The following is an 18,034-nucleotide window of genomic DNA, read 5'->3' as shown; positions in this document are numbered from 1 at the left end:
ACCTAAATTATATGACCTTGGACTGTTGACGTGTGGAGCCACCGGATGTGGGAGCCACGTATCAGCCACCCAAAAGTTTAAAAAAAAATTAAACTGGTGTGCCACTCAAAGTTACGTCACACGCTATGGTTCAGTTAGTGACATGTTGTCTCAAATTTTTGAGTCTAAATAGTTTATTTTGAAGTTTCTCAAATTTTCCATTTAACCAACTTCTTGTGTGTAGGCAGGCATGGGTATTCAGTTTTAACTGAAAATTTGGTCCGATTTTTTGTTATTTTTGGTAATTCGGGTAATGTAAAATGGCAACCAATATTATATCAGTTTTTTCTAATTAGCCGGTGGTTCGGTTACCTGATAATTCAGTTTGGTGTTTGGATTTTAACCAATTTGACCAAAGCGTGACAAAAAAGAAAGTTGGGATGTACAATGGCGTGCACGAGATAGTCACGCATTGAGTGGCAATGACGAGAAGCTACCTACACATACGATGGAATGCTGAGCACACAGACACCACTTCGTATGCACCGAAACTGCACGATCTCGGTTAATTTGGTTTCGATGTATTTGATTTTGGTTTCGATTAGTTCGGTTTCAGTGTTTGGTTTTTTAGCCCACCCCTATATGTGTAGATATTACAGAACATGGTATTCAAAGATTCTCGCTACAAACAACATTTTTCATCTCGCCTTAAGATTCTCGATTTTCCACTTGTGGGTGCTTTTTGGGGTACTTTTTTTTAACCGTTTCTTTCTTTTTTTCTTGCCACATCTTACAATTGAAGTTGTGAACGGCCCGTCCTAGGAAAAATTGACAGTATTTAGGTTGAAACGATGCTCCCAGAGAAAACCTAATTGGCTAAACAGTTCGGTAGAACAAAGTGACTCGGCGTTGCATATAGGATTCCCATGCCGCCAACACAATCTTTATCTCTCACACAATCCGGCAAACGGGCCAGGTTCGACTGTCGGTGATAACGGAACTGCAAATGAATAGTATGCGCTGGTTTGAGCGTAAAGAATATAGCTTAAAATCATCACCCACCGCCTGCATCTAGTGTTCGACTATCGGTGTAAGTGCCGTGGCCAAAAGTAACGAAACCAGCCACATCATGGTTTCATAGGTAACTCCATCATGTCATATTGATGCCAACGAAAAACTTCCTCTGAGCAGCATTGGTTTCTTGTTCATGAGCTACTACATTGTTTCTTGCATTCCTCTGTTAACTCGCCAACATAATCTGGACACTTCCTTGCCGGCGGCAACAAATTTTTGTCAAAAGAGACCACCTGCCTCAATTCATTGACAAAAAGGACCACCTCTGAATTAAATTGGCAAAAAAGACCCCCTCTGGGGTGGCGGCAGCGCCCCCAGCCGACACGTGGCGCTTGCCGCCGGAGGGAGTGGCGGCAGGGACCCGCCGCCACACCAGGTGGCGGCACGTTGCTGCGAAGTCGCCGTTACGTCGCGCCGTCAGCCGCCGTCCGCCCCTGTGGGCCATGCCGCCAGTGCATGGGGCGGCATCCCCAGGTGGAGCCTGCCGCCGCACCGTGTGGAGGCATGTCCTCGAGGGAATCCCTCCGGCCGACAGCCTGCTGCTGACGCTGACTAAACAAACGGCGTTGATTCCGAGGAGATTAGAGACAAACTCCGCTGATTTTTATGTGACTTTGCTGATTGTGATGATTCCCGCTCGCGAAAGTTTGCAACGTTTTTATCAGTGGATGCACTGTAGTGTACATAAATTAGACTGGGATTTGTAACAGTGGACAAACGGCGCTGATTTCGATATGCCCTGTGAAAGATGCTCGACTCTTCTTTATAAGCCTGAGTGTGTTTCGTCTGTGCGGAAGCAGTCACTCAGTCTTTCATATTTTGCTTCTCACTGTAAATTCAGACGCTTAGCGTACGGTGCAGCACTCAATTTCTCTCGCTTTAGCCTCTTGATGTGAACACACACGTTTAGTGTACGATGCAGCAGATTGAGTTGCAGAGAAGACATATCAAAGTAAGTCTCTCATGCTTTGCCTCTTGCTGTGAATGTTATTAGCGCGTGTAGTTAGAGAGAATGTGATTAGGACATTTGTTATTTTAAAATTCGTATGACTATGATTACGCATGTAGTTAGTGGGTAGCATGCATGATGGGAAACGAGTGGTCTATGCAAGTAATGAAATATTTCATGCCGAACTTATCTGAAAAATCAACCACCTCCTTCATCTTCGCAAGATGGCTGCACCAACACCTCTCTGCTCTCATCCCCGATGGCAAGCTTGCATTCTTCCTCTTCATCGGCCTAAAATCCTGGTCCGAGCAAGGCACACTCATACTCACTCCAATATTTTGCGCATGAAACAGAGACATGGAGAAGGCAAACTCGATCATGCTGCTTCGATTTCTATGCGGGGAAGCCGACTTATATAGCCTTCAATTAGTGTGAGCAGTACCAAAAAATTAGTGCAGAATTATTGGTATCGGCTATCGGTGCTCTAATTGCTGTATCAGCACAGAATTCCTACGCATATAGGCCGCTTTCGATGATCAATTTCCTGTATCGAGCGGGAATCTTCGACATCTTTACGTCTCGTCGTCGCTTCAAAATCAGTGCAGCAAGTTTTCGAAATCAGTGCACCAGGGTTGGTCGGCAGGCCGGACTCCCGCTCGAGGCCTGCCTCCAAAGTCGTCGCTGCGTCCTGCACCTACGGGCCATGCCGCCGGATGGAGTGGAGGCAGCCTCCTGATACGTCCAAAACGTATCTACTTTCCCGAACACTTTTGCTATTGTTTTGTCTCTACTTTGTGTATTCTGGATACAACTAACATGGACTAACGCTGGTTTCAGCAGAATTGCCCTGATGTCTTATTTTTGTGCAGAAAATCAACTTTCAGGAAAATCCCCGGAAATAATGCAATGGGCCTATTTTTACAGAAGACCCACGGAGCCAGAAGACGTGACGGAGGGGGGCCACGAGGCGCGCACACCACGTGGCGGCGCGGTGGGCCCATGGCCGCGCCGCCACATGGGGATGATACGTCCAAAACGTATCTACTTTCCCGAACACTTTTGCTATTGTTTTGCCTCTAATTTGTGTATTTTGGATACAACTAACACGGACTAACGCTGTTTTCAGCAGAAATGTTCTGGTGTCTCATTTTTGTGCAGAAATCCAACTTTCAGGAAAATCCTCGGAATTTATGCGAAAGGTCTTATTTTTCCCGAAGACTGACGGAGCTAGAAGGGCAAGCCAGGTGGAGGCCCGAGGGCCCCACACCCTAGGGCGGCGCGGCCCTAGTGTGTCGCCCCCTCGGCCGGCCTCCGACGCCCTCCTTTGGACTACTTAACGCCTTCGACCTAAAAACGCACGGGGGAGAAGTCGAAGTCACCAGAATCCCTACAGAACGCCGCCACATCGCGAAACTCCGTCTCTGGGACCAGAAGTCTCTGTTCTGGCACTCCACCGGGACGGGGAATTGGAGGAGATCATCACCGCCATCACCACCGACGCCTCTCCATTGACCAGCAATGTTTCCCCCATCCATGTGTGAGTAAATCCTCCGCTGTAGGCTGAAGGGGATGGTAGGGATTGGATGAGATTGGTCATGTAATAGCATAAGATTGTTAGGGCATAGTGCCTAGTGTCCGTAATTGGTACTTTGATGATATTGTTGCAACTTGTTATGCTTAATGCTTGTCACTAGGGCCCGAGTGCCATGATCTTAGATCTGAACATGTTATTATTTCATCATGATATGCATTGTTTTATGATCTTACCTGCAAGTTGTATACACATGTCGCTGTCCGGAACCAAAGGCCCCGAAGTGACAGAAATCGGGACAACCGGAGGGGATGGCGGTGACGTGAGGATCACATGTGTTCACGGAGCGTTAATGCTTTGCTCCGGTACTCTATTAAAAGGAGTACCTTAATATCCAGTAGATTCCCTAGAGGCCCGGCTGCCACCGGCTGGTAGGACAATAGATGTTGTGCAAGTTTCTCATTGCGAGCATGTACGACTAAATATGGAACACATGCCTATGGATTGCTTTGTACTTGGACACCGTTTTATCATTATCTGCAAATGCCCTGCTTGATTGTTACATGAGTTTCTCTCATCCATGCAACGCCCGTCATCCATCCCTGTGCCTACAGTATTTTAATCATGCTGTTTACTATAATCACTACTGCTGTCTCTGTTACTCTGCTGCTGTTATTTCACTACTGCTACTGCTATAAAACTGTTACTACTGATAAACTCTTGCGAGCAAGTCTGTTTCCAGGTGCAGCTAAGTTGACAACTCCGCTGTTAAGGCTTTCAAGTATTCTTTGTCTCCCCTTGTGTCGAATCAATAAATTGGGTTTTACTTCCCGTGAAGACTGTTGCGATCCCCTATACTTGTGGGTTATCAAGACTATTTTCTGGCGCCGTTGCCGGGGAGCATTGCTTTATTTGGAAGTTCACTTGGATTGATATTGTTCGCTGCAAATTCTCCATCATGGGTAAATCTCGCGATCGTAAAGTCGCCATATTACCATCCACTACAAGAAAAGGTACAACTCTGAGTACCTCTGCTGCTCTTGATTCACCATCTGTGATGAGTCAACTTGTTTCACCGCCGCAAGCTTCACTTGCTGGTACTTCTGCTGAATCTGAAAACTCTTATAATATTGATATTGTTTCTGTTGTGCTTGATGATAGTGGTTCATTGGGATCTTTTCTAGATGCTACAATTGCTAGGTCTAGACAAATTGAAAATACTGAAACTCCTAATGTTACTACACATGTTAGTTCACCTGAGTCTGTGATTATTCTAGTGATGATCATGATGAGGATTATGTGGAGCTTAATGATGATTTTATTGATAAATGCAATTCTATTACTGATGCAAGTAAAATTAAAAAGTTTCTCGCACAACATACTTTTAGATATAAGCTATCTCCTGATCCTAAATTTGCCACATCTCCTATAAACATTAAGGATAAAGATTATGATTTTTCTCTTGATCTATCTCATATAGCTATTGTTGAGAAAACACCCTTTTGTGGTACTGAAAAAGAAAGTGCTGTAGAACACATGATTGAACTTTCTTCTATGAGTAGCTTGTTTTCTGATGATATCAAGATGCGTACTTATTTTGTTGCTAAAATTTTTCCTTTCTCATTAAAGGATGATGCTAAAACTTGGTATGATAATTTGCCTCCTGGTTCTATTAAAAGTCCAACTGATTTGCGTGATGTTTTCTTTCGAAAATACTTTCCTGCTAGTGCTCAACATATTGCTTTACAGAAAATTTATAGATTTGACCAGGAAGATGAAGAGAAATTGCCTGAAGCTTGGGCAAGATTTTGTTCTCTTATCAGAGCTCGACCTGGACATGATCTGGAAAAGAATGATCTACTTGATATATTTTATAGTGGACTAACCATTGAGTCTAGGGCATATTTGGATAGCTGTGCTGGTTGTGTTTTCAGGAAAAGGACTCCAGACGAAGCTGAAGAATTATTGGCTAAAATAGGCCGGAATCATGATGATTGGTCTACACCTGAACCAACTCTGACGCCGATATTGAAGAAGAGGGGTTTGATTAAATTAAATGATGAAGATATGAGGGAAGCCAAGAAGTCTCTTAAGGAGAAAGGTATTAAATCCGAAGATGTGAAAAACTTACCTCCCATAGAAGATATATGTGAGATAATTCCCCCTTCATCCATGATTGAAGTAAACTCCCTTCAATGCTTTACTAGGGAAGATATTCCGTATTCAAAACCTCCTGCTCAATGCTTAGATGAGTTTGATAATTATATTGTTAAGCAAGAAAATTTCAATATGAGAGTAGAGAATCATTTAATGGAAAATTCTCAAGCTATTAGTAAATTGCATGATATTGTGGAGAGAACCTCCAATGATGTTAAGATGGTTGTTAAACATTTTCATATGATTCAAACTCAAATTGATCAACTCACTAAAGTGCAAAGTGACTTGTTAAAAAATAATTCTAAAGAGAAACATGCTTATGAAGTAACAACTAGAGGCGGTGTTTCTACCCAGGATCCTCTATATCCTGAAGGGCACCCCAAAAGAGTTGAACAAGATTCTCAACGAACTAAACAAATTAGTGTACCTTCAAAGAAAAAGAAAAAGAAACATAAAAATGTTGTAGAATCCTCTGAACCTGTTAATGATCCTAATAGTATTTCTATTTCTGATGCTGAAACTGAAAGTGGTAATGAACATGATAAAGATAATGATAAGAATGATGCTTATGATAAAGAAGAGGTTGAAGATGAACCTGAAAAGTATGCTAAAAATAAAAAGTATACTAAAGAAGATTTTATTGCTAAGAAACATGGCAATGAAAGGGAGCCGTGGGTTCAAAAGCAAATGCATTTTCCTGCTAAGAAACTAAAATCAAAGGAAGAAGAACACTATAATAAATTTTGCGATTGGATGAAACCTTTATTCTTGCAAATCCCTTTGACTGATGCTATTAAATTGCCTCCTTATTCAAAGTATATGAAAGATATTGTCACTAACAAAAGGAAAATTCCTAATGAGGAGATTTCCACTATGCTTGCTAATTACTCTTTCAATGGCAAAGTTCCAAAGAAGTTGGACGATCCAGGTATACCTACTATTCCTTGTTCTATTAAGAATAATTATGTTAGAACTGCTCTATGTGATTTGGGAGCCGGTGTTAGTGTTATGTATTTTTCTCTCTATAAGAGACTTTATTTAGACAAGTTGATACCTACTGATATATCTTTGCAAATGGCTGATAAATCTACTGCTATTCATGTTGGTATATGTGAGGATGTTCCTGTTCAAGTTACTACTAACTGCTTGATATTAACTGATTTTGCTGTGTTGGAAATGCCTGAAGATGATAATATGTCTATTATTCTTGGGAGACCTTTTCTTAACACCGCAGGGGCTGTTATTGATTGCAATAAAGGAAAAGTTACTTTCAATGTTGATGATAAGGAGCATACCGTCTATTTCCCCAAGAGGATTGATAAAGTATGTGGAGTCAATACTATTTCTAATATGAGAACTATCGAAGTTGGGACTATTGATTGTCCTATATATGAGCCTAAAGAAGGATATCAAAGTCTTATGATTGGATCCATATCAATTCAATACAAGGTAACATGATTGATTTGAGGTTTATTTCTTCGTATGTTATGTAAAATTTATTTGGTGACAAGACTTGATCAACCTTGTTAACAAATTCATTTTATATGCATAGAGGAGTTAAACAACATCTCTTTCTTCCTCCACTTGTTTTACTTGCTGTAGCACTTTTGATTTGCAAAGTTTTTAGTTGTATAGAGATTTCAAAAATATTTTCCTGCCCAGTAATAATAAAATTAATACCCAGAAATGTGCATTTTTCAATGTTTTCAAAAATTCACAAAAATTATACCGTTGGTCCTATTTTTCGACGAGGCACCTGGGAACACCTGGGGATGACCAGTGGGGCACCCCAGGGTGGCTCCCACCTGGCTGGCGCGGCCAGCAAGGGGGGCGCGCCACCCTGGTGTGTGGGTCCCCCTTAGCCCCACTTTCCCATCTCTTCCTCCCACACTCTTCTCTCTCCCGAAAAAATCAACACCAACTTCCTCTCACTCGTGTTTCTGCTCAAGAACTCCAGATTTTTCGATCTCTTTGCTCAGCCCAGATTTCTTGCTGAAATTTGGCACATTTGCTCCTTGGTATGTGACTCCTCCAATGATCCAAGTAGAACTTTGTTTGGTTGAGTATATCTTGAATATTTTGCTGATGTAGGTAACATGTTTAGTGAGCTTGCATGCTTGTTTTATGATGTAAAAACTAGTTTTGATGCATGATTAGTACTCTAGCAAGTTCCTATAGTAGTTTCCTTCAATTATATGTCATCAAATCAAATTTTATAATGATTGTTGAAAAAATTCAGAAAAGGGAGATGTATAATTACAACTTTGGAGAGGTATTTGAGGGAGAGACTACAAGTACTGGAAGGCCCTCTAGGACCGCCACTCGATTCAGACAATCCTATAATGAGGATATCATCGCGCCAAGCTTCGATCCCGAAGAAGACGATGGAGTCCATAACGCTTCATCTTTCCCATGTTATGATTTTTTTGAGTAGTGCAGGGTTGATGGATGATTTCTTGACCCTCATTGGCAAGGCGGGTTTAACCGCCTATATGGAAGATGAAAGGGAGCAATACTATATGCTCACTAAAATCTTTGTGGAGAGCTTCAAGTTCAACAATAAGCACTACCACCCAATAGTTGCATTCAAGATCTATGGTAAAGCCATTACTATGAAGTTGAAAGATTTTTGTGCTGCATTGGGTATTGCCCCTGTAGGTACCGCAAAGAGGATCGAGGACAATCCGAGGGTTTTGCTTGAGCTCTACCGAGAGATCACCAACGATGATTGCCGCACCATTCAGCGTGGCAAGATAAGAAACATCCAACTCCCCGCCATTAAGTATTTTGCTTATTACCTTGCTACTAGCATTCTTGGTAGGGAGAACACTAGCAATATTTCTAGCTATCATCTTGCTTTCTTAATTGCTGCACTCACTGGAGAGACACCTTATCATCTTGGTGCTCTTATTGCTCGCCGCTTGTCTAGCAAGGGGCCTATTTTTGGAGGAATTATTGCATCACGCATTTTAGCACATCTAGAATTTCCTGTTGATCCTACTGATGTGCCATTAACTCCTATAAGACTTGATATTGCTGCTATGAAGAGCCATCAATTTGTTACAGCTGATTCTAGTTCAGATAATATGGTCTATAGAATGTTGTTTCCTGACGGGGATGAGAGGGAAATCCCTTTGCCCCAACCAGATTTGTTCAGTATTGACAGGAAACCATGGTCGCGTTCTAAGGAGGAGGTGGATGAGAAGATGAAGATACAAGACTTCCACCAGCAGCATGACTCCGAGGACGCCGAGCCCTCCTACGACTACACCGTCACGTATCCGGGTGCTTCTTCCAGCACATACCCGGAATATGATCCATCTTCGTCGTACTACGGAGGTGCTACTTCATGGGCACCATGGGATTGATCTCCACTTGGGCCAAAAGCCTAAGCTTGGGGGGAGGTATACCGGCATCACTCATTCTTTGCATATTATGATTGCTGGATACTTGTATATACTTGTTTTGCTTCTTTGAGTGGTTTTCTAATGAGAGGGAGATGATATTTGGGGAAGTGCTGCCTGAAAACAGATTCTGGACTGTCACCATAAAAATTCTCAAAAACAGCCAGAGCGTTATTTTTCGAAGCCAATTTTTGTGCATGTTCCCCAGGTTGTTATCTAACTTTCATTAGTTGAACACTTTTCGATTTGAGCAGCATAATAATTTCTTAAAAATCGATTACTCTACTGCTGTCAAGTTTGACGAATTCCTGCTGCTTTGTGTTTTATGTGACTTTTCTAGTTTTCATTTCCTTGTTTTTGCCTTGTTTCTTTCCTAAAACACAAAAATACCAAAAATATTTCTGTTGTTTCTCTTCACCATTTGCTTATTTTGGTTTCTTGCTTTTATTTTGCTTTATTAATTATCGTTGGTTTGCTATAAGAAAATCCAAAAAGATTTTACTTTGTTTGCTTGTTTCCTTTCGTTCTTGTTTCCAATTCGAAAACACCAAAAATATTTGCTGTTCTTCTTTGGTTTTGTAAAGTTCATTATGAGTTCAATGGTCTTTGGTGGCTGGAGCGTGGTTTTCATTTCATATTATCCAAGCTACACAAGTGAAAGGCAACAATGACGATCTGCGACAATTCGACTGTGGTGAGAGGCTGGTATGAACTCTATTTGTTTTCATTTTTGTACATATACTCATCCATGTGAGTATGCTTAGTTGGTTCATATGAGGTATATGTCAATTAAGAAAGTTTAGTAGTTCATGATCTCTCATGATTAGCACCAATTTATTAATATGAGTAGCATGTCATAGATGTTTGCTTGCATTGTTTTATTCATAAATAGGTATGACATTGTGGTATCCTCCTCTGAATAATTCATTTGAATCGACTTGGCACATGCTCACGCATGCATATGACTGAACAAAAGTCAACTAAGCCTCGATGACTTAATTTGCTTCAGAGTCCTTGTATCACTTTTATGCCTCAGTTAATTTATTTTGCCGCAAGCATGATTATGACAGTTACTGCTCTCTTGATTGTCGCTCCCCAGTCTATTGCTAGCATTCACTTGTACTGAGCGGGAACGCTGCTCGTGCCTCCAAACCCCTGAAAACCAAGTTATTCCAAAGTGTCCACCATAAATACCTATGCATGGCATTTCAAACCATTCCAAGTAAATTCTCATGCGCTACCTTTAAAACCTTCAAAATGCTTCTCAATTTGTGTTAATGTTTTATAGCTCATGAGGAAGTATGTGGTGTTATCTTTCAACCTTGTCATTTACTCTTGACGGACTTTCATAAGAACTAGTGGCACATCCGCTTATCCAATAATTTGCAAAAAGAGCTGGCAACGGGGTTCCCAGCCCCGATTAATCAAACTTCATTAATAATTCTCTTCACATGTTTTGCTCTGATTCATCAGTAAGCAACTTAATTTTGCAAATAGACACTCCTCCATGGTATGAGATTGATGGAAGGCACCCGAGGATTCGGTTAGCCATGGCTTGTGTAAGCAAAAGTTGGGGGGAGTGTCACCCATAATAAAACTAAAATACGTGTGTAAACAAAAGAGAAGAGGGATGATCTACCTTGCTGGTAGAAATAACGTCCTTCATGGGAGCCGCTCTTGAAAGTCTGGTTGGCGAGGTAGTTGGTGTACCCATTACCATTCGTTGACAACAACAAACACCTCTCAAAATAATCTTACTCCTGTTTTAAAAATGAAAAGCTCTAGCGCATGTTAATCCCTGCTTCCCTCTGCGAAGGGTCAATATTTTACTTTTATGTTGTGTCTCCATCCTTTCTTTGAGAACTTTCTTGAGAGCACAACTTTCATTCTTAGTAGAATATGCTTGTCTCAAAATATTATTGATTGTGGTATAACTTTGATGCTTTTATCTTTGACAATCTCTATTTCTAGTCTTTCTATGAACTTCAAAGGTGTCTGAGCATTTATGTTTTGCTATTCAAATACGGGAAAGCGAGATACCACTCTATCATATCCTTTTATGAACATTGCAATCCTGCTTATAGACATGATTCATGATGCTTATTATTAATTGTTGGTACTCTTCCATGATTGGCATAGCTATTAGATGATCTTATTTGCATGTATCTTATTATGAACTGCCTAAGAGTTAGCCATATCATGAGAATGTATACATCATATGAACAAATGTGTTCGTGAAAGTTTTTTTATCGCGTCAGTTGTTAACTGAATTGCTTGAGGACAAGCAATAAGCTAAGCTTGGGGGGAGTTGATACGTCCAAAACGTATCTACTTTCCCGAACACTTTTGCTATTGTTTTGCCTCTAATTTGTGTATTTTGGATACAACTAACACGGACTAACGCTGTTTTCAGCAGAACTGTTCTGGTGTCTCGTTTTTGTGCAGAAATCCAACTTTCAGGAAAATCCTCGGAATTTATGCGAAAGGTCTTATTTTTCCCGAAGACTGACGGAGCCAGAAGGGCAAGCCAGGTGGAGGCCCGAGGGCCCCACACCCTAGGGCGGCGCGGCCCAGGAGGGGGGCGTGCGGCCCTAGTGTGTCGCCCCCTCGGCCGGCCTCCGACGCCCTCCTTTGGACTACTTAACGCCTTTGACCTAAAAACGCACGGGGGAGAAGTCGAAGTCACCAGAAACCCTCCAGAACGCCGCCACATCGCGAAACTCCGTCTCTGAGACCAGAAGTCTCTGTTCTGGCACTCCGCCGGGACGGGGAATTGGAGGAGATCATCACCGCCATCACCACCGACTCCTCTCCATCGACCAACAATGTTTCCCCCATCCATGTGTGAGTAATTCCCCCTTTGTAGGCTGAAGGGGATGGTAGGGATTGGATGAGATTGGTCCTGTAATAGCATAAGATTGTTAGGGCATAGTGCCTAGTGTCCGTAATTGGTACTTTGATGATATTGTTGCAACTTGTTATGCTTAATGCTTGTCACTAGGGCCCGAGTGCCATGATCTCAGATCTGAACATGTTATTATTTCATCATGATATGCACTGTTTTATGATCTTACCTGCAAGTTGTATACACATGTCGCTGTCCGGAACCAAAGGCCCCAAAGTGACAGAAATCGGGACAACCGGAGGGGATGGCGGTGACGTGAGGATCACATGTGTTCACGGAGCGTTAATGCTTTGCTCCGGTACTCTATTAAAAGGAGTACCTTAATATCCAGTAGATTTCCTAGAGCCCCGGCTGCCACCGGCTGGTAGGACAATAGATGTTGTGCAAGTTTCTCATTGCGAGCACGTACGACTAAATATGGAACACATGCCTATGGATTGCTTTGTACTTGGACACCGTTTTATCATTATCTGCAAATGCCCTGCTTGATTGTTACATGAGTTTCTCTCATCCATGCAACGCCCGTCATCCATCCATGTGCCTACAGTATTTTAATCCTGCTGTTTACTATAATAACTACTGCTGTCTCTGTTACTCTGCTATTGTTATTTCACTACTGCTACTGCTATAAAACTGTTACTACTGATAAACTCTTGCGAGCAAGTCTGTTTCCAGGTGCAGCTGAATTGACAACTCCGATGTTAAGGCTTTCAAGTATTCTTTGTCTCCCCTTGTGTCGAATCAATAAATTGGGTTTTACTTCCCGCGAAGACTGTTGCGATCCCCTATACTTGTGGGTTATCAGGGGACGCCGCCTCGGCCAGCCCCCGGCGCTCCCCTCTGGACTACTTAAAGCCCTTGACCTAAAAATGCACGGGGGTTCGACCAATTTTCCAGAAGACATCCATAACTCCGCCGCCATCGAAAACCCTATTTCGGGATCAGAAACTCCGTTCTAGCACCCTGCTGGCACGGGGAATTGGAGGAGATCAACGTCATCATCGCCACCGACGCCTCTCCATCGACCATCCATGTTTCCCCCATCCATGTGTGAGTAAATCCCCGCTGTAGGCTGAAGGGGATGGTAGGGATTGGATGAGATTGTTCATGTAATAGCCGTAAGATTGGTAGGGCATGGTGCCTAGTATCCGTTGTTGGTACTTTTATGATATTGTTGCAACTTGTTATGCTTAATGCTTGTCACTTAGGGCCCGAGTGCCATGATTTTCAGATCTGAACATGTTATTGATTCATGATGATATTTATTGTTTTATGATCTTACCTACAAGTTGTATACACATATTGCTCTCCGGAACCCGAGGCCCCAAAGTGACAGAAATTGGGACAACCGGAGGGGAAGGCTGTGATATGAGGATCATATGTGTTCACGGAGTGTTAATGCTTTGCTCCGGTACTCTATTAAAAGGAGTACCTTAATTACCAGTAGTTTCCCTAGAGGCCCGGCTGCCACCGGCTGGTAGGACAAAAGATGTTGTGCAAGTTTCTCATTGCGAGCACGTACGACTATATACGGAACACATGCCTATGGTTATTTAGTACTTGGATACTGTTTTATTATTATCTGCAAATGCCTTGTCTTGATTATTACATGAGTTATCTTATCCATGCAGCGCCCGTTCATCCATCCCTATGCCTACATTATTTTAATCCTGCTGTTTACTATAATCACTACTGCTGTCTTTATTACACTGCTGCTTATATTTCACTACTGCTACTGCTATAAAACTGTTGCTATTGATAAACTATTGCGAGCAAGTCTGTTTCCAGGTGCAGCTGAATTGACAACTCCGTTGTTAAGGCTTACAAATATTCTTTGGCTCCCCTTGTGTCGAATCAATAAATTGGGTTTTACTTCCCTCGAAGACTGTTGCAGTCCCCTATACTTGTGGGTCATCACCTCCACGTCGCCCTGCCGCCATGCAACGGGGCGGCATGGCCCACCAGCACAAACGGCGGCCGGACGGCGACTTAGGGCGGCTAACGTGCCGCCACCTGGTGCGGCGGCGGGGCCCTGCCACCACAGCCCACGGCGGCAAGCTCCACGTGTCGGCTGGGGGCCCTGCCGCCACCCAGCAGGTGGTCCTTTTTTCCAGTTTCAGTCACAGGTGGTCCTTTTTGTCAATGAATTGGGGCAGGTGGTATCTTTTGACAAAAATTCGGCGGCAACAGCCTCCGCTTAGGCCTCGTTTGGAAAGAGTGAATTTTAGTGTTTCTTAGTGTATTTTCCAACGTCTTTTGGGTGGACACCAAAACACGTGCATCTAGTTAGGGCATCTCCAGCGGCGCGACGGAAACGGACGCTCAGCGACCGTTTGTGTCCGCGCGGACCGGAAATGCGTCTGGCTCCACCTCCAGCGGGGCGACGCAAAGTGACCAGGCCGTCCGCGGAGACGCAAACCTGACCCAAATATGCGCCAGGTTTGCGTCTCTGCGGACGCTCGGCGGACGCGCAAAGTGTCCGCTCACTTCTCCATCGGGCCCGCCTGGCAGCGAGATTGCATCGAGGGCATCGCTTCGGCGGTCAGCGCTTCCACGTCTGCGCCGCACCCTTCGCCATCAATGGCGCGGCTGCCTGTTCTGCACGCGCACTGGCGGGCGGCGGCTGGGCTTCTGCGCCGCCTTCAATGTCATCGTATCACGCGCGCGGCCGCGCTTAAAAGACCACCGGTCGCATTCCTCCTTCCTCCACACCTCCACTCGCACCACCACCGCCGCAGCGCCATGGGGAAGAAAACGACTTTGAGGCCTCCGGCAGCGGCTGCAAGAGGGTGCCGCTCCCCGTCCCGTTGGGGAGGCTCATGCACGGCAAATGGATGTCGTGCGAGCGCTGGGCCGGCGTACAACTGCCTGGCGGCTGGCGGCTCAGCTGCCGCCGGGTGCCCATCCCTCCCGTCCCTGCGCGCGAGCCTGATTTGACCGCGGAGATCCGACGAAGGAGGCGGTACCTGCCGCCGGACCTCCGCGACGATCCGGCGTACGCCATCGACTCCGACAGCTGGCGTACGTATCTGTCGACCGAGACGGATAAGAGAAGAAGGACGGGCTTCATGGGCGACAGGGATTTTCCCTTCGGGTCTGCACCGCTGACTCGTCCACGACGACAGGAGGCGCCGAGGCGTCGTCAGCAAGCGGCGACACGCGCGCAGCACAACGAAGACGACGACCACGACGACGATGCCTACGCCGCCTACGACGATGACGACGACTACATCGAGGCGCTCGCGTAGCATAACGAGGAGGTGAAGGACGACAGCGACGACTACATCGCAGCCGTCTTCTACGAATGGCAGCAGGCCGTGGCAGAGGGCCGCGTTTTCGAGTTCCCGGAGAACATGACGGACGACGAGATGGCGAAGCTCGGCGTCCTCGTCTCCAAGAACGACGCGCCTGTGCAGCCGCCGCTGCCCCGGTACGCCACCGGCGTCGTGCCGCCGGGCCTGTCGGAGGATGAAGCCCTTCGACTGGCACTACAGGACTCGGCGGCGCCTCCTCCACCGTCGCCACAACCATACCCATGGGCGCCTCCGCCACCGCCGCCGCAACCATACCCCTGGGCGCCTCCGCCGCTGCCACAGCCGCAGCTCTGGGCGCCTCCACCGCCGCAGCTCTGGGCGCCTCCTCCACCTCCAGCACAACCGGCGTATGCTCCCCCGGATGGCAACTGGTCGTGGGTGATACCAGAGCTCATCGTGCTCGACAGCGACGAGGAGCAGCAGTAGGCGTTAGGGTTTTTTTCATGTTTTAACTATGTAAATTATGTTTCATGTATTAAAAAAATGGTTCGGCCAAAAAAAATGAGTCGTGCCGCTGGAGCCACCCCCGACGCAAACGGACGCGCGGTCGATTTCGACCATTCCGACCGACGCAAACGGACGCGCGCGGACGGCTGGTGCAGATGCTCTTAGAAACCGGGCTTCCAAACGACTTCTTAGTGTTGGCAGTTGCTTTTTGTATACCTGGTGTTGGACAGTTTTCATGAGAAAAGGAAAAAAACGTCAGCTAAAACGCAACCAAAAAAAAACATGGTAACCGTAGTTTTGGTGGTGGGCCGAAGCAAGAATAGCAGGCCCCATATAACTCGGTGGAGCGGTGGCCCCTAAACCCTATCCGCTGGACCCACCGCCCAGCGATAAACTCTGAGCCGAAGAACTCGCCGAGGATGCCAACAGCCGCCGCCGCCGCCGCCAATCCGTAAACCACGACACGCGAGCCAAGCACAACTCCACCCACCCAAATCCGATCTCCCATGGAGGGCAATGGCGACCAGCACACGGACGGGCACTACCACGCCGCCAACGCCGCGCTGGCCATAGCAATGGTCCCGGCGGCCGCCGCGCACGGGTCCGTCGTGCCGAAGCCGGAGCAGGCGCCGGGGGAATTCGGGCTCGCCGTCGCGGTCCCGCCGCGGAGCCGCGACCGGCACACCAAGGTGGAGGGCCGCGGGCGGCGTATCCGCATGGCGGGGCCCTGCGCGGCGCGGGTCGCCCGGCTCACGGCCGAGCTGGGCCACAAGTCCGACGGCGAGACCATCCGCTGGCTGCTCCAGCAGTCGGAGCCGGCCATCGTCGCCGCCACGGGCACGGGGACGGTGCCCGCGATCGCCACCACCGTCGACGGCGTGCTCCGCATCCCCACGGAGTCGGCCGCCGCCGGCGCCGACCCGGCCCCGAAGCGGCGCCGCAAGCTCCAGCCCACGCGCGCGGGGGCCGGCGCGCCGGCGCCGCTCCTGCCGGCGCCGCCCGCGGCCTTCTACCCCGTCGCCGCCGACCCCCTCCTGCAAGGCAACGGCGGCGGCGGCGGCGCGATTTCGGTCTCCAGCGGCCTCGCCCCCGTCTCCGCAACGCCCGCAGGCGGCCCCATCCCGTTCTACGCCATACCGTCTCCAGCCTCCGGCGACGGCAAGCAGCAGATGATGCCAGCAGTGTGGATGTTCCCGCAGCAGCCCGCCACCGCCGCGGGCGCGGCCAACCAGCCGACCCACTACTTCGCCCTCCAAACCACCCCTGACCTCATGAATTTCTCCGGCGCACAGGCCATGACCTTCGCAAACTACCAGCCCCAGTCGTGCTACAGCCCGGTGCAGTTTGGCGCCGGAGGGGAGCCAGAGGACCAGCAACCCGGTGGCCAGGAGGAGAGCGCCGGCGACCAGAACCAGGGGTTTGAGGGCGAGTACGACGGCGAGGGCCTGACGGACTCCAGCTCCGAAGAGTAGCGCTAGCGTAGCAGGCAACACGCTACGCTGCAGAGTCCAAACAAGTGTTAGAACAAACTCGAACCGAAGACTAGCTAGGTTTAAGCTTTTTTTTTGCCAATGTGATTTTCTTCTTCTTCTTTCTTGTGCAAAAATCTCATATATGATGGATGGTGTGGTAACAACTAAAGAACTACTCTAGTCAATTCCGTCGTGGTGATTTCAGTTTCGTGGTCAACTGGTTGCAGACAAGTATGGAATGTCGGCAGCAAATATACATGTCCCAAAGTTTTGATTCTCTGCCAGTATAGTACACTATTCTGTCATTCTCTGCGCTCCGTATTCTTTTTGTGATTGTTGTAGACTTGTATAAAGTTTCCTACTTTGGCTGCTTCATATAGTGTAGTTTTTGCCGACTTCTGTAACCTGAAGCCTAGAACGACCTTGACTTGACCTTAGCACAAAGTCAAAGTCAGTTCTGTTCTCTTCTCTCTCAACATCACTACATCAGCAAAAATTATTATGTGGAAAAAACAAGTCTAGAAATTCAGCATGGAGCATGTGTGCATATGCTCCCGCTAAAAACAACTGCCATTCTAAATGTCAAAAAGTCTGAAAATTTCAACACATTCTATAAGGAGCCAGAAGATCATCCTCGTATGATGTTTCAGTTTAGTTACTCCGTTCGGACCTAACTCCTTGTTGCAATTTTAGGTAAAATATAGGCTAAAATGTGTTTGAATGTATGGGACTTGCGACAAGTTTTGAGGAGGTATAATACACATTATTATACACCCTATGATTCATATTACTTGTCAATAGT

General features: G+C 46.3%; 1 protein-coding gene across 1 annotated transcript; it reads left to right on the top strand.

Annotated features, from left to right (window-relative positions):
• The first annotated feature begins 16,135 nt into the window (after nt 1-16,135).
• Nucleotides 16,136-17,537, top strand: LOC127302474 (transcription factor PCF2). The gene has a single exon (XM_051332946.1). The coding sequence runs from the start codon at nt 16,267-16,269 to the stop codon at nt 17,230-17,232; it is 966 nt and encodes a 321-aa protein (XP_051188906.1). The 5' UTR covers nt 16,136-16,266; the 3' UTR covers nt 17,233-17,537.
• The last annotated feature ends 497 nt before the right edge of the window (nt 17,538-18,034 follow it).

Source organism: Lolium perenne, chromosome 5, assembly GCF_019359855.2.
Source record: "Lolium perenne isolate Kyuss_39 chromosome 5, Kyuss_2.0, whole genome shotgun sequence".
NCBI lineage: Eukaryota > Viridiplantae > Streptophyta > Magnoliopsida > Poales > Poaceae > Lolium > Lolium perenne.
Note: the sequence above shows the minus strand (reverse complement) of the source record. Positions and strands in the feature narration are given on the sequence as shown.

Bases quoted from the DNA above. Each gene is read 5' to 3' on its own strand.
- LOC127302474 (XM_051332946.1), top strand. From the start codon at position 16,267: ATGGAGGGCAATGGCGACCAGCACACGGACGGGCACTACCACGCCGCC.